This window comes from Lutjanus erythropterus, chromosome 23 (assembly GCF_056507025.1).
Source record: "Lutjanus erythropterus isolate fLutEry1 chromosome 23, fLutEry1.hap2, whole genome shotgun sequence".
Taxonomy (NCBI): domain Eukaryota; kingdom Metazoa; phylum Chordata; class Actinopteri; order Lutjaniformes; family Lutjanidae; genus Lutjanus; species Lutjanus erythropterus.
In genome coordinates, this window is record NC_139339.1 from 26,454,527 (window position 1) to 26,481,760 (window position 27,234).

Consider the following 27,234-nt stretch of genomic DNA (forward strand, 5'->3'; position numbering starts at 1 on the left):
AAAGGGATATTTTGCATCTTTTCAAGTGGCATTTTATAAGGTACTTACCAATAGTCTGTTGTAGATGGCAGTCAACTTTGGAGAAGCAGTAAACGTACTGGTGTAGAAAGCTAAGCAATGTACTGCTGTGGACAAGATTAGCAGCAAAACATATTTTAGACACCTAAAAAACTTAATTGCAGTCTGTAAGTGTATGCTATGTTTAGAGTATTTTCATTCACCATGCTTTACATTTTTCTGATGGTAAACTGCTGTAATATGAGCCATTGGATATAATGCTGTCTGAAGCAACCAAACTCCAATGGAAAAATTGGTTATTGTAAATTGCAGAACATGGGAGTTGCTGGTCTACCACTGCCTGAACCTGAATAAACCTTTTAAAACACAAAAGTCACACAATAACACAAACAAACTAACCAATTGAGGCAGTGGTAGAACAGTAACTCTCGTGTTCTGTGAGATAAAATGATAAAATGTTTTTGCACAGGGGTTTGCTTGCTTTGGAGAGAATGATATTTGGCTTATACAGAGAGCCTAAATCACACCCCGTCCCGACTGCCACGGGACCTAACATAAGAAAAAAAAGACCCATAGTCGGTGGCGAGAGACAAATAATTTTTTGCTCCCGTTTGAATTGTGCCACAAATCAGACATACATTGTTTGTCAACTTAAAAGATAATTTTTCAAGTCAAGACAGTTGAAGTTTGTTGTAAAACTGTTGAAGTATCAGCCTGTGAAGAAACGTAATTAGAAAGGCTACACCCAGAAGTTGCGTAAGTGACATCATGATTTTCTCCCTCCAAAAGCTAACGTTAGCCACTGAAGCTACAATGCCTGTCTGTTTGTGTACCAGAATGTGGTCACACTCATTTTTTCTCTTCATGGCTAATAAAAGGACCAGTAGTTCCTGGATAAATGATATGTAGTTCATTAAGCTTTTTTACACTAAACCACGACAAACCAACGGCAAACTGAGGCTTTCTTGACCTGTAAAATTATGTTTTAAATTGACAGACAACATATGTGCGATTTGTGGCACAATTCAAACGGAATAAAAAAATAATTTGTTTCTTGCTGTTCCTGTTTTTCCTGAATTTAGGTACCATGGGCCACCCTGGAAGGAGTGTGACCTAGGCAGTTATAATGGCAGTTTCCCAATGGAAAAGGCAGTCTGACAGCGCTGCTATTGTGAAACGCTTCTACTGCATGTAATATACAGACTATGTACGTCAAAAGGTCTGAACTATCTCCTTAAATAAGCTTTACACAGAAATTTTACAAATGTGTCTGCTTTTATCTATAACCACCACTTTTGTTACTATAATCCTACTACTACAAATACTGTTTTTTTTTAATCACACTTGCCTATTAATGATACACATTTGATTATCAAATCAAACCATCCTGTAGCCTACAGCTGCTGGTTCTAAACAAAACGCCACATTAATTGAGGTCATCTGTAGAAAAAGCCAATAAATCAATGGATGTTTGTTTTGCTGCTCCATGTTGGAAAAGACTGTGTCATCGCGAGCTTTACATGATGTCTGTGAATGGTCACTGAATTTTTTATTTTTTGTTGGTTACTGGATGTGTCTCTTGTGCCAAATTCAGGTTTCCTTAAACTGTGAAAAGACAAGTGAGGTTTGGCCTGATCAGTCAGACTGATGTGACGGAATTATTACCCAAAACATATACATTAAAATAATTTTTCAATGGCTTAATGGATCAGAATATGATAAGGAGTGAGGGGGGCGTTGTAGTATACTGTCTCCGTCCACGCCATAGAGTGAACACACATACACACACGTACACACACACACACACAGAGAGAGAGCAAGCATCCAGGTCCCACATCCTGGTACTTTTCAGCGTTGTCAAGGCAGCCTCAGAGCACGGCTGGCTGGCGGAAAGTAGCTGCAGTGTCCTGGCAAAATATCTGTCCAAAAAACGTTCACTTAAAGTGTCCCGGAAAGTTAGGTGTAACTAAAAGGTAACGGCTATGCATGTTTTCTTCCACACGTTTCCAAGCGTCCTGCTTTTACAGCAGGAATGTGCGGCTTTCCTCGCTTCTTTTAGACAGGCAGCAGACTCAGACAGGCGCCAGTCCGTGTGGACAAGAGGAGGAAGATCTTGTCCATTGTGCCGCTGAGAGAGACAGCGCCGTGGGCTCGATTTACGCTCTAATGTGGCCATTTATTCACCGTGCTTCTGTACGTATTGTTAATTTAGCTTCAGCCGGGTCGCTTCGCTGCGTTTACAATCAAATAGACAGAGAATAAAGAATAAAAATGGCTCTCGACAGATATAATTTGTGATAGAAAGGGACAGGTTTAAAGGGACAGTGTCACTCCGCTTCCTTCCTGGTTCCTGTAGCGTACACATTCGTACATACACGACGTGTTTATATCAGCAAAGATGTTGCCGAAAGAATATTTATATGCCTAAATGCTATATTTAAATATGTGACCAACTACAGGATTTACTGAGTCTCACGTGGAAATCGGTCACTGTGTACAAGTGTTATGATAGAGATGGGCGGTTGTAGTAGCTTACATATGCATTGTCTTGTCATTTGCATTTAAACAAGCGTCACTGGAAATTGGACCACTTGCTACAATCAAACCAATTATGATGTTTTTAGCATGCTAATGAATTAAAAAGTTACCCTAAAAAAACCACACAGATGAAACTAATATTTCAGAAGTGAAATGTCCTGTAACCACATGTGCCCATATGTGGATATATTGCATAAGGGCTGATTGATATCATATCAATATTATGGATTTAACTATACATTAAATATTACAATACTGCAAGAAAACAAATGTCTTGCTACCTGAGACGATATCTACTGTGATATTATATGGTTAATTATTTTATTTCACTTAATTTTATTTATTTATTTTATTATTATATAAAAGGGCTGCTTCTGACCACTGTGCTGTTTTTTGTTTTGCAGGTGTACATACATAATTCAAAAATTCACTGCCAAAGACAGTTCATGACAATTTTTTTGCACATGCTAATATTATGGACTTTTCATTGTGTTATTATCGTACCTTTAGTTTTTGGTAGTCTTACAGACTTAGTCAGTATCGTGACAGGGTCTGATACCAATGCCAGTATCTGAAAATGCCTCTGATACAGCCTAAAAGCCTGGGTGGCGTATTGGTGAGATGAACTTTACATACCATGTAATATTATAAGTTCAAAATGGGACACAGAGAGTCTCATTGTGGGAGGCCCTGTTCACTTTCAGCTGCTCTGTATATTTGACAAAGTGTTACATTGTTTGCTAGCTAACTTAAACATAAACTTAGAACGTGACATTGTTTGTTAGTTTGTCTACTCATGATGGCTCAGCAGAGACGCTCTGAACTCTCCTCTTTTTACATGTTTGCTGAGTTACTATGGCCAAATAACAGAAGATTAAAAAACAGACAATAGCACAGTGCGGAAAAACAAGACTTTCTTATGGAACAACTGGAATGAAAAAAAGAACAGACACATTATATAAAACCCAAGTGAGTTGAGTCTGTCTCTTAACTTTCATCATAGAACTTCTTCTTTTTTTTTTTTTTTTTTGCTCAATTCATCTCAAGGCAACCATTTTAAAAGTTAATACTTTATCACATTTTAAATCAGAGTTTAAAGTTTTAGTGCAACAGAATAAATTTGAGTAAAAACTAAATTGAGGTTCATATTTTAGCTTTATTAATGCAATGTCATTTAAGTAAAATAATGCTTTAATCGGGTTTAAAAATTAATCATTGTTGCTTGTTGGTGAAACCAAACCCAATTGTATTAGATTACTTTGTTACAGCCAGTTTCATAATTGCTGTGTCAGATTAGTCTGTTGACTCATGATTCAGGTTTGTTGTAAAGTAAAATGCGGCTAACAATTGTTTTCTTTTCCTCAGGTTACCTGCATACTGATGTGATGTCTGAGAGATCTGGCAGCTGCTCAGCAGAGCAGGAACACCGACTGCAGCATCAGATAGGGGGGCACCATGTAGGTTAGTGGCAGTGAGCATTCTGGACTGAGGGGATGAATTGAATCAACGTGACAAGGGAAGAGCCAACCCATACTGTTGGTTGAGAACTGATGGGCTGTCCAAGCTGGCGATAGCATGCCAACTGCAAAAGGTAAAGGTGGTTCTGCCTCCCACCGCTACCGGCCTGCCTCGGAATACGATGATGCCACCCTCGCCCAAAAGAGAGAATACTGGAGAACCAAGAAGCGAGAGCAGAGGGCCCGACTGTCAGAGCGGAGAGGAGCACCAGCACAAGACAGTCGAGGGAAAAAGCTCCTACATCTAAATGCTCCTGCACTGGTGAATTCCAGTTTGTCTGACTCCTTTGCTGCTATCTCTTCTCCTTTGCAGAGTAATGATGAGTCATACAAAACAGCCATCGTCCCTCCTGCACCACAGAGTAGAAATACAGTGGGGGGCAGCTCAGTACGAGCCACTGAAGGGCAGAAGGAGAGGTGGCTCCAGACAGTGAAACTCAACAAGGTCTTGCCTCAGTTGCCAGCATCATGTTCCATCTCAGCCAAAGCTGCTGGGGGTGACACAGCCAGAGTGAAATGCCCAACAACAAGGGGTGCAGTGAGCAGAGCCGTTACCTCACCCACACCCAGTGGAACCCAGCTGAACACCAGTTCCTCAGTGCCTCCAGTCAGAGTAACCAGAATTACCAATGGCAGCTCCGCAAAAACAACACCTCAGCCATGTGTGTCTATGCAGGGAGCATCAGTCCCCAAAACACAACATAAGGCCCAAGTTGCATTACGCATCCAGCCCAAACCCTTACCCGCCAATGTGACCACAGGTATGATTTATGTGTCTTCTCCACGTGTCCCCGTTTCTATCAAAACAGAGGGCAAAGCAGCAAACACAACACCTCAAAGTGGAACAAAGAGTGCCTTGGTCACCTCTCAGAGGGCTAAAGGTGTTACCAACTCACAACCTTCACTGGAGTCAGAGGAGGAGAGAGCAGCCAAGCGCAGAGAGCACTGGCGGATGAAAAAGCGAGAGCAGAGAGCAAAGGTGGCGGCTCGAATAGGTAAAGCCAGAGACAGGATGCAGGGTACAGAGATGATGTTACAGAGGCAAGTGGCACACAAAACAGGACTCATTCATCAGCATCTTCCATCTCAGTCATTTTTGAGAGGAGTGGGCCAGAAGCAGTGTCCTAGTAGAGGCAAAGCTTCATTTGCATCTGCCAAAAGAGAAAATGATAAACTGCAAAGTAGGGCAGCAAGTTTAGCTACAGTTAACCTGCAAGCAGATCAGATAAAAGTACAAAATCCACATGGGAATGGGACACCACAGACAGCCATCACATGTGATGTTATGTCTGCAAAAAAGTCAGGGGAGTCACAGAGAAAATTTCAAAGTTATGTACATCTTTCTAATGTTTCCCGAGGGATTGCACGATGTAAAACCCCTAGGCAGAGGTTCATCGAAGCTCAGAAGCTTTTCATCAGTCAAAGACATATGAGATGTAGATCCCCACTTCTTGCTTCAGTCTTTGGTACCCGAAATATCCCCAAAATTGACCCCAATGACACACCTGAGCAGATAATATCCAAACGGCGTGAGTACTGGCGGATTAAAAAGCGTGAACAGCGAGCTAAACTGTCAATGGAGGTGAAAGCGCGGTTGAAGGAGAAGGACTCTCTGATGCGAAGAGTGAAACGTTACCAGAAAATCCTAGAGGAGATGAGGAGGGCCAGGGCGCTGGCACAATCAGCAGGAAGCACCCTGACCCACGCCTCTGAGACCATTGGAGGGTTCATCAAAGAGGACGGGACAGTGACCATTAACATTCCCCAGGTTCATACAGATCACAACACTACAACAGTCAAAAATGAAGAGGAGCCTCATGTTGGATCTAATAATACCCACATCACAAAACCTCAGGATCAACCTGAGACTAAACGGAGGAGCATTGCACCCATTCATGTAAACCAGCCACCCCCTCCACCCTGTCCAGCTCAGGTGAAAGTCTCTTTTCCTCTTCCTGGACAGTCCGTCAACAAGCCTTCAAGACTGCTGTCAATCAGACCAAGGCCTCAACTTGAAAGCACAACTGTTACTAATTCACACTCTGTAGCAATCCAAACTGTAGGTCAGCTCACTCTCACTCATCCACAAACCTCTCAAGATGCAATTCCTGGAGGATCAACAGCAGCCTCGAACCTTGGTGGCTGTGTCATGAAAATGGCTGTCTCAAGTAGCGCACCATCAGTGCTGTCTCTGGATCCAGAGCTGACGGAGGAGGAGAGAATGGCAAAGAAGAGGGAGTACTGGAGGATAAAGAAACGTGAGCAGCGAGCAGCTCGTGCTGCTCGTCTGAAGCTGGGTGTCCTACAAGCGAGGGCCAATGCGGCCTTTCAGAGGAGGAAGGCCCAGAAGCAAGTAGGAGTAACCACTGCACCACTCAGCAGAAGGCTTACTAACCGTACAGGAAATGCACAACCTCTCCCCAACAATCATGTGCCTGATACACCACATGCAAATGAGATAAAACAAGAGAGTGACTCTGTGCCAGCAGTTGACCTAAATTCTCAACCAGAACAAGCCATCTGTCCAGATATCAAACCCCCAGCCTCCCCAACACCACCTCCAGCGCCTCAGCCAGAGCCTGACCCAGCTCTGAATGCAGACAGCCAGGCTACCACTCTGCTAGCCGTGGCCTCTATGAAGAAACTCCTAGAGGAATCACTTAGCACAGTGTCTGACTGTAAAAGTGTGCAAACTGACTTTAAAAAAGAGTTGGTGGAAGAGGCATCAGATACAGAGATGAAGCCAAATTTATCTCAGCTCTTTTTTGAAAAGGATGAGGTGACTCCTATTGCTGCTGACTTGGCGTTGGATATAAAAAGCTGGCAGGCAGATACTGATATGTTGGATCCAGCAAGTTCACCAAGCCCTCATTTGGTGGACTCGCCACAAATTAGCAAGACACCTCCACCTCTTCCTACATCCAATGAGGATATCCCACTTCCCACCTGTGAGCACTCATCTCAAACCCCTTCAAACTTCATAGTAAACCCCATGGAAGACTCTGACGGCCCTTCGTCACCACGCAGAGCCCAGAGGCTTCGCATCAAAAAAGCAAGCAATCAGAACTGCTGCTCCACAGAGCCACCAAAGTTGCATCACCTACCCATGGACCAACTACAGCCACAGCAACAACACTGTGAACAGCAATGTCAGGCACAAGAGCAATGCCAAAACAACAACTTGCCATCAGCACAACGATATCGCAGTGGCATCATGGACCACAGTGGTTTGACCAGCCTACAGAGGAAGAGGGAGTACTGGAAACTGATGAAGAGGCAGCAAAGAGCCCGGTTAAAGGCGAGGCAGACAGAAAGACCAGGAGAATGCAGCAGTCGACTGTCCCAGAAAAACATCCAGGTGATGTGCCACATTTTGTAGCATCTGCAACATGCAGATGCTGATACATTGGGTGGCAATGCAACAAATAGCCAGTGGCCAGCCTTTTTAACATTCAGTCAGTAGTGTTAATACCAATTGTAGATATCAGCAATTACTTTTTGACTTGTCAGAGTTCCAAGCCAACATATTCATAATGTAATTTTGACTAGTTGCAATTCTAATCAAAGATATCAGTGATTACAACTAGTCAACTTCTACCACTGACTTCTATTCATACTCAATTACAGATCTATAATTTAGTTCTGATGCCTTTTAATTCTAAGTTGACATATTCATAATCTAATTTTGACTAGTTGCAATTCTCATAATTGATATCTACAACTCACTTCTCACTAGTCAAAATGTCAGTTGTTGATATGAACAATGCAGTTCTTAGCAGTGATAATGTTCATTGTAGATATATACAGTTATTCTTATATTACAGATATTAATGGAATTCTGAATATATAAAATTAAATTATGACTTGCTGAAAAGAAATTACTGATATGACAGCTTGGAATCGTAACTAGTAGGAACATTATTTCAGATATCTAGAATTTCATTTCTGAAATACAGTTGTAACAAGTGAAAATTCTATTTGTACTAGTAAGAATTATATATATAGATATCTATCAATTCCTTATACACTAGTCAGAATTAAATTTTAGATACAAAAAAAAGATTTCTATCAATCAAAATGTCATTGTAGGTATAAGTACATATCCAAAATGAGTATGCCAAATATATCCAAAATGGGTTGCTGATATGTCGGACATCCCGTGAATGCAGTTGTTAATATCTGACCATAATCCTTTTTCAGTATGTGGAAATTCAGTCATAGCTTTCTGTTATCATTATTCTTACTAGTGATTCTTACTGATATCTATAACTGAATTAAAGATATCTGTAAATCGGTTTTGATTAGTTGAAATGTAATATTTACAAGCAAAAATATATATCGTAACAAGCCAAAATTGTTTTACAGAGATCTTAAGTTAATATTTTGAAATGGCATTTTACTAGTGAAAACTAAATGGCTACCTGTCAGCCTGACTGATTAAACGTTGAAAGGTCTTGCCGTAAACGTAGCAAATACTGAAGGTGCTTGATGCAGCATGTTTTGCATTGATTTGATTGGATCTCAGAGGCAGGGGGTTAAGTCATGCCCCAAATGGCCCCCTCGCCTCTTTCACATTAGCATTTGTCTCATTTCTCTCTCTCTCTAAAAGGTTGAAAAGCTGAGACGTTCTGAAAGTTCTGACCTCTTGAATTGCAGTGTACCTTTTTAAAACAGTTAAAACAGAAAATTGAAATTGTTTTTCAAGCACGACACTGAAATGTTGACCTCACAAAATTATGCAGTTTTTTTAAAGGCCTATTTATTAATACAACCTCACAAGTTTACAGAAGCTCTGAGAAGCAAGTGACAAAAAAAAATTGTGGTGGAAAAAAGGGTTGTTTTTCTAAGTTACTTTGTGTTTTTTTTAATCTGTGAAAACAGGTGAATGAAAATGGGTGGAAAAGAGTTTTGGCAGGTCATTTTTGTGTGTGTGTGTTTGTTGTTGTAATACTCACATCGGCCATAAGAAGCTAAAGTACACCACTACCCCATGTTTTAAATAGGACTAAAAGCATTCATGTTTTCTTCTGGGGGGAGTTTTGATTTTCTTCATGCTCTTTAAACAGAAAGTACATACTGTGTTAGCCAGTTGTGTGTCTTCACACCGCTGCACGGTAACTAACTGCCCCCAGTCATTTCAATGACGGGAAGGTGATAGGGACTAAGCAATTTCAATCATGGTGGTAGGGGGTAAATAATACATTCTACCCATGGGAGTAATGATTGAAGCCTAATTTCCTGGTAAATTATTTTACACAACGGAATTTACACGACACGATATATAAGGTAATACAGGCAGAGGACAGGGTCTCTGGAGCTATAACCATCACCACACACTTAATAATAATAATTTAACGGATTAAGTAATATGAGTCTATCCTTTTTTTTTCAGGAAAATGTTGATGATTATACCTTTGAATCATAAATACAAAGACAGAAAACAATTTAGATCAGACTTAGAGAATGGATCAGCACTTTTTTCTCACTTGCCTCTCAGGGCTTCCGTAAAAGTTCCATTTGAATCCAGCAGAAATGATACAGTAAGCTCACTTGAGGCTTTCACAATGGGGAAATGACTGAGACTCATACAGTAGGATATGTCCTTGCTGAGTACTAACAGTGTGCAAATCAGCCTTTGTTAAAATGATAGGGTTTTTTGCCAGCCAGTTCAGTGGTAGTTACCCACTTACATCAGATAATGGACTTAAAGCCCCAAGAACACATTTTAGCTGTGAGAATGTCACAGAATGAAGGAAATGTGAAGAACGGCAGGTAGAAGAGGTGGTTAAATTTTTGCTATCTGTGTAGCCTATGGTTACTTGTATCTGCAATGTCCTTAGGCATAAGGTGAGAAACTCAGTCATCCGTGAGGAACTCGAAGTAGAGCTGCTGCTCCTTCACGTAGAAAGGAGCCAGTTGAGGTGGTTCAGGCATCTTATAAGGATGCCACCTGGTCGCCTCCCTAGGGAGATGTTTCAGGCACATCCAGCTGAGAGGAAGCCACGGGGCAGAAAGTTATAACGTAATACTGATCCATTTCTCTGTTTCTGGCGTGTCATACCATACTCCCTATGTGGTAAGGTAGTTAAATACTAATAACCAAAGAGAATGATTTTCATTATTTAACAGCTTATCTAAACTAAAAATGGAAGATCCACAAAAAAGACAGACCATTTTCTTTTTAACTGTTGAAATTATATGTTTTTGGATGATGCTGAAGATATCAGTGTCTAGAATTTGGCAGAAAGTGTGAATCTCTAATTTGTTGCTAAGTACAAAGTGTTCAAGGCTTGTAGGCATGTTCAGTACCCTCTCCAGCTGAAACCTGAATCATTATACCGCAAACCTCTGTCTGGCATTTGACACTTGAACAGCAAAAATAGAGGGGAGTGTGACTGAGAGGGGCCCACTTAAAGCTAGAGGCAAACATATACATTCATGTTTCAGAAAGCTAGTCATCTGATTGCTGTATTGAATTGTTTTACCTGTGAAAAACTGAGATAAATAATTTGTTCATGTTATGTTGTCCCTCAGGCTCCAGGTGTCTTTATTATCAACACTGTTAAGGGTGTAAACCCTCCAGCAAAACCAGCCCTCCAGCCCAAGCCATGTGTTGCTTCTCTGACTGCAGTGGCCAGTATCCCTACGGTCCTGGTTGTTAGCCCTGCAACATGTAACGCTGAACAGTCACCTGACACACTCCAGGTCAAATTGCCCGTCACCAGTGTCTCCTGCTCACCCAGAAGCGAGCAAAACAAAATGAACACTGGGCCTTCACAGATTGAGTCTGACTATCTGAGAGCTCCAGAGAACCAGCAACAAGCCATGCAGGGAGCACAGATGTGGATGTCTACAAGCACAGATGAAGACTCAGCTCCCTGCCTCCCTACTCTGAAGCCCCCAGACAACCCTCTGTCCAGCATAAACCTGCAACCCATTGAGCCCCCTGGTGAATCTCCAGGATCCACCCTCAGTCCAATAAAAATCCCTTGTGCTCAACTTCAGAGCCCCCCACATATGATAAAATCCCCCTCCAAGCTGGCACCTATAAGCACCATGGTTCCACCAAAGCCCATCCCAGGGGAGCCTGAGGAGGATTTTCTAAGGAGGAAGCGGGAGTACTGGAGGATAAAAAAGAAGGAGCAGAGAGCCAGGAAGGCCATTCGTGATAAGGGAATAACCCCAAGGAGGACCTCCAACAACTGGAGGCCCATCCTGCCTGCCCAGGACCCACAGACACAGGTATATAAAAAATTTACTTCATGTTCTGTCTAATTATTTTGTTAAGATCACATGATGAAGAATGCAGAGTAGTCATAAAAAAATACCTCTCAGGTTATGGACTTACTGAAAACTGAATGACTGTAAGAGGTCTGTTCACAAATCACATAAGTTTTGATTTAAGCATGATATGCCAATTTATTCTTACAACACACAAATAAACCTTATTACAGAGAAATAAAAAGGAGTGCATAAGAAAGATAAAAACAAAATGCCCACAAAGACAGTTAGAGAAAGATGTGCAAAATTACTACAAAGAGACATAAAATAATCGCAAAGGTTAACTACAAAGAAATTAAAAGCAACTACAAAGAGACATAAAATGATTGCCAAGACGACTACAAGACATTAAACGGCCACAAAGATTACTACTACAAAGACACATAAAATGACCAAAAAAGACGACTACAGAGAGACCTAAACTGATGATAAAGATGACTTCAAATAGACACAAAAACGACCATAAAGATGACTACTACAAAGAGACACAAAACAACCACACAGATTACTACAAAGAGACGTAAAATCACCACCAAAACGACAACAAAGAGACAGAAAATGACCACAAAGACGATTATAAAGAGTCACAAAATGACAACAAAGATACACAAAACTAAACAACTGCAATGACTACAAAGATGGTATAAACATATTCTCAGTTTCTTTATTACCATCTTTTTTTCCCTCAAACCCTGATTTATTTCTCTCTGACTAACCCTGTAGGATTCTGGTCAGTGGGCGAGCTCCTCTGAGGAGTCAGAACATCTAATGAGGTGGGAAATTTATATTTTTCCTATAAAATATGTTTCACTTTCAGCTCCATGTATGAGAATAATGAATGTAGCTGTTCCCTCTTTCACAGCACTCCAGTGGACACCGACCCAGAATCATTTCCATACACAAACTACACAGCACCAGTAGAAGGTGAAGTATCAACTGTGAGATTTTGAACCTAAAAGACAGCACATTAGAATGGCGAACTTGACTTTCTCTCTCTCAACTGTCTCCTCAGATGAGGCGGAGCTTCTGTTCGCTGACTATGAGAATAATAACGGTGAGGAAGGTCCTGTCTCAGACACCGTGTGGAGGAACCGCTACCTCATGGACTACGATCCGCTCAACCAGCTGCTAGTGTGCATGGTGTGTGGGGAGCTGCAGTACTCTCACAGCCTGGAGGGAGTGAGGGCCCACATCGACGAGGCCCACCCGGACACCCTGAACATGGACCCTGGGGAGCAACAGCGAATACTGGAGGCCTGGGACGAGCAGGTGTCCCAGCGGGAACGCTTCTTCACCAGCCAGCTCCAGCAGCACAGCGGGGCGCTGGCAGGTACAGTATGGCTGCAGGGAGAAGAGATGTAGTGAAGGCCAGGTAGCTGTTGAAGTATGGTTTATACATATGGCGGCCAGAGAAGTAAAAGGAAGGACCTAAATATTGAATACCAGGACCAAACTGCTGCGCCAGTATTAGTCCACAAGAAAATAACTTACCTCTGAAGATATTAATACTGTGCACCATTTGAAAGAACAAATAGCACAGTTTCCTTATAAAATTGAAAAGTCAAATTCATAAGCAATACAACTGATCCTTGCTTAATACACAAGGGTTTTGTTGCTGCAATCTTAATTGCTTATGGTGGCTAATGTAAAGCAAACTTTAAAGTGCAATATGTAAGATACGGCCAAAACTTTAAATTTAAAATGCTGAAAAAATAAACAGATTGTGAAGAAGAATGTGAAGAGGTAACAGTATGATGTTCTGTCAAAGATGTCTGTTTTGTGTTGCAGAGATATATACTGAAGTTAGAATGCTAGGCAGCTAGCTCCAACCCCTGCTGTTCAGTAATACCATTTTGTGACTCTTTGTCATTTCAGCAGGGAGTGCGAGCAATGAATTTGATACTTTCGCAAGCTCACAAAATAAAAAACATAATTTCAAGTAAGGAAATATTTTATACCTATTGTCAGTAAAAAAGTCTGTACACCTTCTGAATTCAAAGAAACATAAAATGACCACAAAGAAGCACAAAATGACCACAAAAGACAACTACAAAGAGATGCAAAACAACCAAAAAGATAACTACAATAAGTTGTAAAACAACTACAAAGAGACACAAAACTACCACAAAGATGACTACAAAGAGACAAAAAAACATTACAGATATGACTACAAAGACATAAGAAATGACCACAAAGATTACTACAAAGAGACAAAAATGTATACAACAATGAATTCTGAATTTATGACTCTCTCTTTTACTGAACTAAGATGAGATTGTTCATAAAACACACTCATTCAAACTCGACAGAAACAGAATAACTTCTGGTCCTGGTCTGAGCCTCAGTGATCATTCAGTTCAGTATTCCCAGTCGTCAAACTGGCCCCCGTCGGTCTCGGAGGACGTGTTCAGTTCCTGCCCTGCTGCGTCCACTGAGAGGCTGCTGAGCCTGGTTCTGTCGCCTGTGTTGTGAACGTAAACACTCTGTCTGCAAGAGGGGTAAATGAGCTAACAACAGCTAGTAGGCTAGCTACCACCAAAGATATCTACAGCAGAGAGTAAATTGAGCAGTTAGCGGTTACTCTGGTGATTTACTGCTAGTTTGGTGTTACCTGTGACACATGACCATATCTGACACACTGCTTCTTTAATAGATATTACTGACTTTGTTTGCAGACTTTATTACTTTTCTCACTATCCAGCAGACAGAGCAACAGAATTCGTTTGGAGTGATGTTTGTTACCACCTGACAAATGATTTCCACTCCTTATAACTCAGTTAAGCTGCTAGTCCTGTTAATAGAAGTTACACAGACCCAAGTAGTACAAGAAATTTAAGATAAGAATAAGAAAATGGTTGTGCATGAGGCCCAGAGTTTTGCTTTCTTTCCAGTCCTATAAATAATTTCTCGACCCTCAGGTTGGACACCAGTCCTCTAGCGTTTCCCTCGAGCTGCACAGCAGAATCATCAATGTGCTGTTTGTCCTTCCAAGACTTTGTTCTTTCTTTTCATTTGTCAAACCTGTCTGACTTGTTTTGCAGAAACACACAACAGAGACAGAGTCAACTGAAGATCACGGACCAGGAGACCAAACCCACACTTTATTTGTCTTATTTATTTATTGTAATGTTTTTGTCAGTTATTTTTCTGTCATAGAAAGTCACCTTGAAAGAGAATGCTGAATAGGGAAGAGTCACCCTAAAAAGCAGCTTTACCTCATTTATTACCAGGGTTTTAATGTGGTTTTATGAAAGTCAGCATGGACATGTTTTATATTTAAGTCAAACATCCTGGGAATTATATTTGTTACATTAAGCTAGGCTAAAAGCATCCTGGACCTATCTTTGTAATGGACACGCAGATAAAACTAATATTGAAACTTAAATTATTCTTTTAAATTTGGCCAACGACTATAAGAATTCAGTGTTTCTCACTAACTTTAATTCAAATATGATAGAAAACTTTGACACAGAATTTAGACCATCAAATGCCTCATTTCCACTGTATGGTACAGTTCAGCTCAGCTCACTTGGAACTGTTCTTTTTTAGCTCTCTGGTTGGTGCTGAAAGCGGGTTTTATTGCTCATGAGTCCAGCTTTTATTTTCGAAGAGAAGGATTGTGTTTTTTCTTCTTTTGAAAGTTACACAGTCACACTTTAAAGCCAGACCGATAAAGAGAGCCAGATCAATAAACTTGTGGAGCCATAGTGACCCACCTTATCTTTTTCAGTGATAAGCAAACTGTGGGATATATTTCTGCTTTCAAATGCAGAATTAATGCATATCAAACATTGCTGGGCAATTCAATTAATAATTAAAATGGGTAAAGGGATATTAAAAAGCAATGTCAGTTTTGAAGGTGTTTCACATTGAGATTTGATAGTTACAGTAAATTATACATTAAATTTAGATTTAAACTCCCTGTTCTGCCAGCTATAATAAAACATACAGCACAAGAGTTCAACACTTTATATACTTTAGTTAATTTATTAGAGCTGACAGTTGTCAGTTGTGTAAAAAGTTCTTTCTGCTCTGCTGGCAGGCTTGCATTCAGGTCCAAGACTGTTCTAGACCCTTGTTAGTTACTGGAATATTGCATGGGCGTCCGGAACTGTTTTTGTATGTGGTACTGCACCATGCTGTTCTTCAAACCCTGAACCTTACATATATTCCTTAATGACAACTTTTTGTATCGAGAGAACTTTTCTACGGTAACTTTTCTCACCATCTCCTGCAGTTCATATCAGCTTCGCCATGTGTCGTAGAACATCGAACCAACCATCTGCACTGTAAATACACAAAATACTAAAGTGGTTATGAGATGCCAAATTTTTCTTTGACTGTGCTGTTTCACTATTTTTTGGTAACTTTATTTATTATTTACAGAAGCGTATTGCTGCCATGCCTGAAAAAGAAAAACAGATCAGTATTGCATTATAATCTGAAAAGTTTGTTGTTGCTTGGAACTGTTCTTTTTCAAGTTATAACAAAATATTTCATATTAAAACAAGATATGATGTTATTACAATCTCAAATATTGCACGTAAAAAGAAATTAAATCTATTTATCTTGTTATAATGCAAATAGTTTAATGTTGTAATGTGATAACTTATTGTTATAACAAGTGTTTTGGGTTATAACATTATAATATACATTATTACAGTATAATAATATAAGTTATCACATTGCAGCAAGATACAGTATCATGTTATAACAATATAATTTATCATGGTATAAAAAGATAACCTATCATGTTATAACAAGATACATTATCACGTTACAACAGGATAAGTTATAACTGTATATCAAGATACATTACGTTATAACAAGATAAGTATCATGTTATAACTAGATAAGCATCACGTTATAACAAGTTATAACAGTATAACAAGATACATTACCATGTTACAATAGGATACATTACCTTATAACAAGATACGTTATAACAGTATAACAAGATACATCATCCCGTTATAACGGGATAAGTTATGTTGTAATAATATAAGTTATTACATTATAACAAGATGAGTTATTATAAATGAAATAAACTATATAAATTTTTATGTTATAATAATATAAGTTATCACATTATAACAATAGAAGTGATTGTGTTATAACAAGATAAGTTATGTTAAAACAAAATTAGTTTCTCCTTATAATGTATCACATTATATAATGAGAGTTTGGGTGTCACAGTAACATGAAATAACATTGCAGTAACATAATATGACATATCTTGTTATAATGTGAAAAACATTTTGTTAAAGCAATTTTCACATGATACTGATTAATTTTTCTTTTTCTGGTGTGGCAGCAGTACACTTCTGTAATTATTTATTGAATTTCCTCTTATATAATAATTATTGATGATGCATTATTCATATCCGTAGATAGTTCCATGTTAGACGAAGCTTGTCATTTGTGAGTATTGAGGATCCAAAGGCTTTCCTGCATGAGTAGTAAAATGGATGAACAGTTGTATATCAGAGGTGAACTCTGGAATGCATTCCCATGTTTTTGTATGATTTTCATAAAGAATAAAATGCTGAAATAATCTTGTGTTTGAGCACAAAGCTGTGGAGGTCAGTCATGCTCGGGAGAAACTACCTGCACAGCTACAACACGGTGTAAATAACTCGAGGTGACCGAGCTATTTTACCTTCTGAGAATGTAATTCTGACTTGATGACTTGTTTACCAGTTCAAAGGGAATGTTAAAATGCCTTTTCAGTAATAAACCTTTTTTACCTTTGGGTTTGTTCTTTGTGATCTTTACACATTTTTTTTTTTTAATCTCAGATCAAATGTTCCAGTGATAGATTTCTCTTGTATATTTATTAACATATTTATGAATTTGTATAATTTTTACTACGACCATTGAACATCTACCTGCCATGACTCAGGCTGAAATCATATATATGGACGAGTTAACTCATTAAAATTTTATTCATGTTATGTTTACTCACATTTGCTAACTTCTGTCTTCACTCTTTGACTTATCTGAGGTATCTCATGTTCTCCCTGAAGTCATAGCAACTAGTGGCTAGTAGGAAATGCACAGTTGCCTTGAAAATTGCTGGAAACATTTGGGATAATGTAAGTACACAACTCAACAAAAAATATAACAGACATTTTATTGCAGAATTACATATTATAGCTTTAAGATAATTTAAAATGTTGCCTCGGCAACATTTGACAGAGACTAAAATGAAGAAGCATTTTTTTTTTAAACATAATTTATTTGATTACTGAACATTACCAACATTATTCTTCTTAGTCTTCAGGTTCTACTAAGTCGCTGTGTTCCCTAGTTAAATTGAACCAGTTCCTCCCAGTAGCTCAACATGGATGTACACTTCTAAAATATCATGATATATGCATGATATTTTTGTCAGTCTTAAGCTGTCACTGTTTCATCCCCTGGCTTCTCCTCGGCTCCTCCTCCACTAGAACCTCAGGTTCCTCTTCAGGCTGTCTGTCCTCTCTCTGGCTCTCAGGCTCCGGGCCGTGGTGGTGTTGATGGTGATCTGATTCTATGTCAGACGGCCCCTGCAGCTCCTTTGGCCCGGCGTCCAAACGGAAAAGAGTAGGGACCCGGCCCAGGATGGGATTGTTCTCCTGGAGTCCAGAAATCCACTGGTTGAGGGTGGCCTGGTCTCCCTGGCTGGTCATACACATGGCAAAGACCGGACCCTCGTCCACTGGACACAAGACACACAAGACACGCAACAGTGAAAAAGACAAGGAACAATCAAGACACTCAGTTTGACACCTTCAGAGTCAGTGTCTTACAGTCTTCCACACTGAAGCTCTCGTCATCCCCGAGGTCACGGTCCAAGTCTAGGTCCAGCTGTAGAGGATAGAAGAAACTCCTCTCTGGATCATAGGGCTCCTCTACCTGTGGGGGACACACAGATATAGAGCATGAGACAGGTCCAAACGGAGTTCAGTGGAATTAAAATTAACAGTTGCACAGCGTGGGCTGGTTCATCAAAAGATCGATGCTAACTATCTAGCTCTTGGATGCAGTCGAGCCAATGTCGTTTTGTGGTCAGGAACATTCTGAAATGAGCAAAGAGACTTGAAGAGCCTGTTTAGGCCTGTTATTAATGTGCATTTTGAGAGATCTGATCACAAGAGGACAGCTTTAAGAACAAGTGTGAATGCACCTAAGATCCATTGAGATCCAGTCTGATCTTGGCTACATATGACCACATTCTCTCAGCAGTGTGTCCTGATCCACAATGAAGGACCACCGACTCAACTTACATCCCGTAAGTCCACATGAAACACCTGTCTGATTTATACACTGTCTGTCTGATTTATACACTGTTTCAACGCAAATGACATGTTTAGGCTCTTTTACTTGCCAAGGTATCTAGTCCAACATTATCCACAGACTCCCTCAAAAAATTGTGCAATTTTGTGAGTTTATCAGTTAGGGGAAACTTAATAGACTTTGCAAAACACTGTCTATGACAAATTCTTAATTATTTTGGCCTTCTTATAAATTCAGCAAATGTTCTACGTTAAGTTATTCTTACTTTATGGAAAAAACATACTACTGTCAGGCCACTGCATTTGATCTTCACAACCTGAAAACATGTATGTGTTTATTATATTATTACTACACTAAAAAACAATGTGTTAGTTTATTGTGGCATCGCTGTACCAGTGGCACCTCCTGTTGAATCGTGTCTATCTACTGTTTCAACTGATGTCTAAACCGAACAGTAACCAATATAGGCTACTTCTTTGTCAGCAGTAAAGAAAGTCCCCAGACTTCCTTAAAAATTGTGCTATGCTGAGTTGTTGAGTGAAGAGGAACTTGTGAAACACCATCTATGACACATTCTTAATTATTTGGGACTTCTTGCGAATTTGCCACAAGTTATTTCTTGCAACACATTTGGTTTTTGCAAACTGAAATGATGTTGCCATGTGTTTATTTGTATATACAGCAAGGAAAAGAGAGCCGATCACAAATGGTCACTTGAGACACATTCTAATGTGAGGTGTGTCCACTTATGACCAGGCTGTTTATACCTGGTATGTCTTAGGTTTATAAACATCAATAATATACTTTAGCATGACTGTGAATTTCAAGTGATGTGACAGCACTGTATAAGGTTATTAGCGCTTGTATGATGATTATAAGATATGATTCCACTTGAGAAAGTTTAAGTTTATAATCTGTTATGATATGACAGAACAGTACTCAATGTGTCTTTTTACTGTCTAAAGTCATTGTAGTTATAATGTGCTGTGTAATCCAGGACTTAGATTCTTCCTTCAAACACTGTTGTCACTTCGGCATGGAGCCATAAAACATTATTAATGCTGACCTTATATTAAACTATGTCCACCGCTTATAATGCTTAATAAACCTTGTTATAAGATGTCATGCATGATTATAACCATTTATAAAGATTTTATAAAGTTTTATAAATGCATTCCAATGTCTTATGAATTGTTTGTAATGCATTGTGGACATGACTTTCATAGAAAGTGTTACCATAGTACAGTCACTTAATTTAAAGCTCACAAAGTCCTGTTATAGCGTATTCTCAATGTTTATAAGACATTATATTATTCCATGTCAGAAATATAGGCATGGTAGTATGACACATTATGAATGCTGAACTTATATACTAAACTAATATAATAATATATATACTTATATATTAATAATACACCACGACCTTAAGTTGTCACACATGATTAGAAACATTTATGAACAGTTTTTTATGCCTTAAAAATGCAATATAATGTATTGAGTATGTGCTTATAATGCCTTATAGACATGACCCTCATAGAAAGTGCTATTAAATTTTATAAAGCCTTATAAAAGCACAATTTCTTAAGAATATAAAAGCCTTATAAATGCATTACAATGTCTTAAGAATGTGCTTATAATGGTTTATAGACATGACTTACATAGAAAGTGCTATTAAATTTTATAAAGCCTTATGAATGCGTTATAATGTCTTAAGAATATATAAAGCCTGAGAAAGGCATTATAATGTCTTAAGAATGTGCTTAGAATTCCTTATAGACATGACCTTCTTAGATTGTGCTATTCAATTTTATAAAGCCTATAAATGCATTGTAATGTCTTATGAATGTGCTTATAATGGTTTATAGACATGACCTTCATAGAGAGTGCTATTCAATTTTATCAAGTCTTATAAATGCATTGTAATGTCTTATGAATGTGCTTATAATGGTTTTTCAACATGATCTTGATAGAAAGAGTTATTAACTGTTATTAATTTCCCACCTTGTCTTCAGGCGGCGTGGGGTCAGCTCTGAGGATGTAGTAGTATACACACGTCTTCCTCAGCCACAGAGGGAAGGGCCCCTCTACGAACACAGGCTTGTTGGGGTTATGCCTGGCCAGCAGCTCCCTCTGGCTGGGACTCTGGATACCTGGAGTCAACACAGGAAGGAGAGGAAACCAAGACAATGAGCTAAAGTCTGGATATATAACAGTGTGAAGGATGCAAGTTTCCTGGTTTGTTAATGTTGTTTCTTTGGTTTCCTTTCAGTTTGGCTTAAAATCATCTACTGTAATCAAGTAAAAAAAAAACTGATCTACTTCTGTAAAAGTGCAGCACTATACAAAACTGTTCTTAATCCCAGACTTCTCAAAAGATTATTTGCCCTGATTTAAGTAAGCTGGGACACAAGTCCTGAAATTCCATGAGCAGTGGGAATCCTGTAAAACACTAGAACGAATTAAACAGCTTCCATACCTACTACATGTGGGAGTGTGACCTCCTCTCCACTCTCTGTGATGTCTGTACAGGGCAGCTGGTGGGAAGAGCAAAGAAAAGCAGATATTAGATCATTGGCAAAGACAGATTTTGTAATTATTTCCCCACATTCTGAAGACGATTTTGTTCAGTCCAATCAGAACCTGATAGACGGTGACCTCAGCGTCCAGGTCATTAGCGATGCGAGTCAGACTGAGGCGAGCCATGTCCACTGGGTCTTCGGGCAGCTGCTGTGGGACTGGAAAGGGGTTTATGTGCTTGAATTTGGGGAACCAGTACATGATGCGCTGGAACTTCCTCATGGGGTGGCTCTTCTCTCCAAAGATCTGGACCAGCAGGACTTTGGTCTCTATGTTGGGCATGATACCTGAAACACACACATTTAAAGTCAAGATGGACAGACAGACACTGCTGTAGTAGTGGAAAATGTAAAAAGGGTTTTAATCAATGCAAATCCTTAGCCCAGGGCTAATAGTTGACCCTTGTGAGCTTTTCATACTGCGCTTAGCTGAGAGGCAAAAGGATTCACTAACCCTCTTAGCCCCATTTCACACTGGCAACTTCTAGTCCTCAGTTTAGCAGAATTCCAGGGAATAACACTGCAAATGTATGACTAATCCTTCAGAGTTAGCCAACTTAAGGGCTTTTCACACTGCATATTCTTAGCACTGGGCTAGGAGTTATCCCTGGGATAACTTAACCCCCTTTCCGACACACATTGTTAGCCCTAAGCTAAGCTCAGGACTATATGGTTCACACTGTACTTAGCTCAGGGCTAAATGCATTCCTAGAACCTTCTTAGCCCATGGCTAAAGAAGCTGTTAGCCTCGAGCTTAGAAAGGCTCGATGCTGGCACAATCCCAGTATTTTCTAATTTCCAAAGTAGGATAACAAGCCCAGGGCTTGCTGGCCCTGCTCCACAGTACAACCCCCCCCCCCCTTCAGATGGCAAAGGCATGACCTGACCTACTACTGAATGGTTTACCATGTTGTTCTTACCTTAACCTTACCTACTCACACTCCTCATGCCTAAACCAAACCAGACCCTGTGGGGACACTGTGGAAATGGGCTAAGTTTCCACACACACGTTGTTAAACCAGGGTTAATTTAAGCCCAAGGCTGCACAACTCACACTACACTTCTGCCAGCCCTGGGTAAAACATGCAACTAATGTTTATGTTCTAGAATGATTCATGACTGCTCTTTGACAGACTTTAGCCTTGTTTCTCAGTGGCACCTTTTGGCCCTGTGTTTACACAATTTTTAAGGGATAACCCCACAAACTCAGGGCTCCCTCTGCTCTGGAGCAAGGCCACCAAGCCCTAGGCTAACATCAGGGTTAGCCTACTTTGGAATGTGACAGGATTGTGCCAGTGCGGATGCTTTCTTAGCCTCCACCACTTCTAAGTACAGCATGAAAAGCGTTTAAATTTCCCTAACATCTTGAGAGTATACAGCCCTCCCTGTCTAAAATAGCCGGTTCTAAATTCAAAAGAATTCCAGGAATCCAGACACCCACCATAGTTCTCCATCTGCTCCAGTAGCTGCACTCCACACTCTTGTTGTCGGGGATAGTGGTTAAACATTCTCTGGATAAAGTTTCTGGGTACAAACACCTCTTTGGGAAAAACGTCCAGCAGCTTGTTGTAGACGGCCAAGTCTCTCTCCACGCCAAACTCCGGCATCTTCTTCAGAGCGGCGTAGATGAACTCCACGTGGCCTCGCCGCCTCACATCTCCCTTGATGAAGACGTCCACCACTTTGCTAAACGTGGCCTTAGTTTTGGCCTCTCTGCCCAAATGCTCAAACAGGTCATCGTGGGTGACCAGAGACCTGTTCTTCTTCTTGTCGTCCTCGTCGAAGAACTCTGTGGGCACTTGACGACTCTTGGTACATGCTGGGCTGCCATGGAAACGCCTCAACACCTACAAGTGACAAGTGATTTACTTTACATGGAGCTTTGCACTTAAAAAAAACACAGTGTACATTCTGCCTACCGGACTTTGTTTTAGAGCCCAAAAACACTGTTAATGTGTCGACTGTGAACTGAGTTGAGTTTCAAAATGTCAACAGTGAATTGAGAACCTGCTTGACTGTACTTTTGGGTGCCATTGTAAAATCATAGAGTGGATCTTTAGGCAAAGATAAACAAAAAAAAACACACACTAATTTAATAAAAACAAACAATGTAAAAATACAACTTCAGATATCTACAGACTTTTAATGAACATGATTTAATTCAATTCATATCAGTTTTATTTGTGTAGTGCTAAATCAGAACAAAGTCACCTCACACTTTTCAAATAGAGCAGGTCTACACTGTACTCTTTATAAACACATATGTTCCCACCAAGAGCAAGCAATGAGGTGACTGTGGTGAGGAAAAACTTAAAAAACTTACCATAAAAAATACCTTAAAAACGTAGGTATTTTTGATACATGTATCAAAAGTAATTTGATCCATATTTACATATATGCATTTTATATTTAAGTATGTATTATTTTTTAAATATTTTTATTGTACAATTAGATTTATATTTAAATAAAATAAATGTATAAAATAGCACTGCCTGTGGCTCGGTTGGTGGATTGTATGCTGTGCTGAGGCTATCCGTTCTCTGCAGTGGCCTAATTCTGGCCTGTGGCTGAGTGCCCCCAGCTCCCCAGAGCTGGAGTACCACATTCCCTGTTGTGGCAAAATAGTTTGACATGAGATTGGATGACAAAACACAGCTCACTACAGTGAAGTGGTCCATATCTAAAACACAAGGCTGTGAAGACAATGTCAGAGAGATGGACCACAGAATACATTCCACTACAGGTAATGTCAGGTGAAATAAAAGTTTCCAAGGCTGCTATTCTTAGCAACTACTGGACTTTATGTATTCTCATTCCAAAATATTTATGCCACTGAAATCTAAAAAACTGAACCACATCCACCAATCATATCACCATGCTACTTAGCTCTGTGGCGCTAACGTTACAGCTCAGCTGAGGGGGACGCCATTAGTGTTTACGTCCCACGCTGCAACAAGCACAAGCCTCTCATCCATGAGTAGATGCACACTTTCTTCTGCAAGGTGATACAACTGGGATCAGCTGGGTGCATTTAGGTAAAAAGAAAATCGTTTCCACAAGATATGTGGATTATCTTTAGTAACTGGGTCGTGTTTTCTGAAAAGCCACATTCCTGTTGAGTTTTTCAAATGTATTTTTGGCACTTTGAGCACCACATCCGATCCATTATATCAGTGAGAAGGCAGAAATCTCAAAACCAAAACCACACCAAAACTACCTAGATGGATGAACAGCACTATGGGTGAGAGGGAAAACATGTTTGGCTTTTGGTGTGAACAGTCCCTTTAAGAGCAAACCTGTTCTTAAGAGGTGTTCTTACTCAATGCCCAACATTTTCAGTTAAGCTCTTTTAAAATGTGGTTTGGAAAAGCATAAATACAGGATTATTGGATCATTTTAAATAGAGAAGATATTATGATATTTTTGGTTGTGTAATAATGTTGCAGACTTTTGACTGGGTATCAAAAGATGACCTGTTTTGCATCCCTTTAAAATGATAATTGTAGTATTAGTCTGCACAAGGGATTGGTTGGCATGGAGGAATAAAGATGGAATTTTAGTGGGTTGAATGTTTAAACGAAACTCAGAGTCAGTCTTATGTGTTTTTCTGCTAATAATTTTAGTTTCATTAAATGACCAGTATTCAAAGCACAGTCTGGATGAGTGGAGTGTACCTGGTGCTGGGTGTTGTGCAGCCTGCTGGTCTGACTGGTGGAGGCTGACTGGAGCAGAGAACCATACTGGGCAGCAGAGCTGGCTGACTGGCCCACCAGTCTGAGACCCTGCAGCTGGAGCAGGCAGCGGACACACTTCATGGTAGAGCCTGAGACATCACACTGACCTTCAGGACACACAACTGCAGAGGGACAACCAACATGTACAATATTCAGAATTTCAGTCATGAACCTGGCGTTTTATGCCAAATTCAATGCACTCTGCTGGATCTATTTCACACCCACCACGACTTAATCTGTGGTGGAAGATGACTGCAGTGATGACTACAAAATAGTTGAATTTCTGCGTAAATAAATAATGTCTGATGAATTTGTGTGAACCGAACTGAAGAGTGAACCAGCTATATTTACAAGCCCTCTTCAGTCGACTTCTATCGAATACAAATAATTTCCAAGAGGCACGAAAACATTAAACAGATACATATTTCTATGGAGTTTGGCACACAGTGGTTGTATATCAGGACAAAGTGTCAAGACAAATTATTATAAAGATCTGACATTCTATCATACATGACTACTGTACATATTAGACCGATATAACTATTTATCTATTTCTCATCACCCACCATTTAAGCTGACAAACGTAAGAAGAAATCAGTCTCCTTCAGAAATCTCTCCCCGTGGACGCCTCCATGTTGAAAAGCCGGTTCAATATCCGGGTCCTACACGCATTGACTTCCCCCGGACAACAGAAACATTAGTGAAAACTTTGTTCCGCAACCCTGCACTGTGCAGTAAATATAATCTTTGTGTTTTGAATTATTTTCCACATTCCTCTAAATTAAACCTTAATGTTTTTGGCGACTGTTTATGTAATAGATATTCGTCATAAAGACAGATACTTTCTGTCTCTCTCTTTATTACAGTACAAACAGTAACTTCCAAGACATTTAAGACTCAGCAAATATAATCAAGATGGAAATTAACAAGTACAAGTAAAAAAAAAGACAAACGATTATCGAAAATGAAAAAAACTAACCAACTAATATAAATAAATCTTTTTTAACAACAACAATAATAATAATATTAAAAATATCGATTTCATTTTCTGTCTGCCATTTGTGCTGTTAAAGAAAACAACAACAACAACAACAACAACAACAACAACAACAACAACAAAAACAAGCCAATCCCCAATGGTAAATCATGATTATGAGATTTAAAAAAACAAAAACAAAACTACATTATGGGATTAAAAAAAAAATCATATCTCATAATAATAACTTTTTATCTCATAATTTCAGGGATGGAAGTAACTAATTACAAATACTCAAATTAAAAAAGCAGTTTTTGGGGTACATGTTCTTCCATGAGTAGATTTTCAAGTCTGTACTTTTACTTGTAGTTAAGTATTAATTTCACCGTGTAATCTACTTAGTTACTTTCAAAGTCACAGTTCAGTACTGAGTACAATTTGAATTAATATCCAACCCTTTCATTATTCATTCATTCATTATTCATTCATTATTCATTCATCCATTCATTTTTGTAGCCAATCAGGTGATCTGATCAGAGATGAGCCAATGAAAACAGACATACAACTAAAAAACAAAACAAAATGGTGCAGCAGCAAACATGATAAATCATTAATTGATTAACTGCCATTAAGAATTTACCCAATTAGAAATGTATTCATTGATGTTCAATCAATAGTCATGGAAGTTACTGCACCTCATTTGATATTGTCTTGTCTGGTGGAGACATTTATTGAATAAGAAAACTTAAACTTTGACTCAAAATGACAAAAAAACTAAAACCAGACAGAACGTGTCATGTATCTTACAAATTATTAATGATTAATCAATTTTCAACTATTGGTTCAGGAAAACACACAAAATTTACAACCCTAGTTTGGAGAGGTGACTGTGACATCAACAGTTAAAAGTAACTAATACTCTGAATAGTTTTTGAGACAAATACTTTATACTTTTACTGGAGTATATTTCTAACACCAGTACTTTTACTTGCCATTGAGTAATATTTTAGCGATGTAACAGTACTTGTAATTGAGTACAAATTTTAAGTACTCTTTCCACCACTGCATAATTTTGACTTTTTTCTTATAATTTAGACTTTTATCTCATAATTTTGGCAGTTACACAAAACTCTGTACAAAAATATACATATCAAGAATATTCAAAACACACACACACACACATGCACAACCACACGCACATGTTAAAGATATACAAAACACACACACACACACACACACACAAGGAACTTAGCCACAGGCTGTTTTGAAAAGTAAGGTTTGAACCTGGTTTTAAAGGTACTCAGTGTAGGAGCCTC

At 39.2% G+C, this 27,234-nt stretch overlaps 2 protein-coding genes across 3 annotated transcripts; one reads left to right on the forward strand and one right to left on the reverse strand.

The window, feature by feature from the left end:
* Nucleotides 1-1,864: 1,864 nt before the first annotated feature.
* On the forward strand, nt 1,865-15,683 carry LOC146306275 (uncharacterized). 2 transcript variants are annotated; one of them, XM_084711847.1, is made up of 6 exons: nt 4,110-7,431; nt 10,608-11,315; nt 12,078-12,127; nt 12,217-12,278; nt 12,367-12,684; nt 14,396-15,683. In XM_084711847.1, exons 1-6 carry the CDS (start codon nt 4,132-4,134, stop codon nt 14,422-14,424), a joined length of 4,467 nt encoding a protein of 1,488 aa, XP_084567973.1. In that variant the 5' UTR covers nt 4,110-4,131; the 3' UTR covers nt 14,425-15,683. The 2 variants fall into 2 exon arrangements, with proteins under 2 accessions (XP_084567972.1, XP_084567973.1); XM_084711846.1 differs by lacking the exon at nt 14,396-15,683 and adding an exon at nt 1,865-1,991 and having other exon boundaries at nt 3,922-7,431; nt 12,217-12,419.
* Nucleotides 15,684-17,280: 1,597 nt separating this feature from the next.
* On the reverse strand, nt 17,281-25,647 carry ecsit (ECSIT signaling integrator). Its single transcript, XM_084711848.1, has 8 exons — nt 25,509-25,647; nt 24,883-25,064; nt 22,650-23,055; nt 21,273-21,496; nt 21,109-21,166; nt 20,634-20,782; nt 18,146-18,251; nt 17,281-18,054 (listed from the first exon to the last, which is right to left on the reverse strand). The coding sequence occupies exons 2-8, from the start codon at nt 25,021-25,023 to the stop codon at nt 17,759-17,761; spliced, it is 1,380 nt and encodes a 459-aa protein (XP_084567974.1). The 5' UTR covers nt 25,024-25,064; nt 25,509-25,647; the 3' UTR covers nt 17,281-17,758.
* Nucleotides 25,648-27,234: the final 1,587 nt, after the last annotated feature.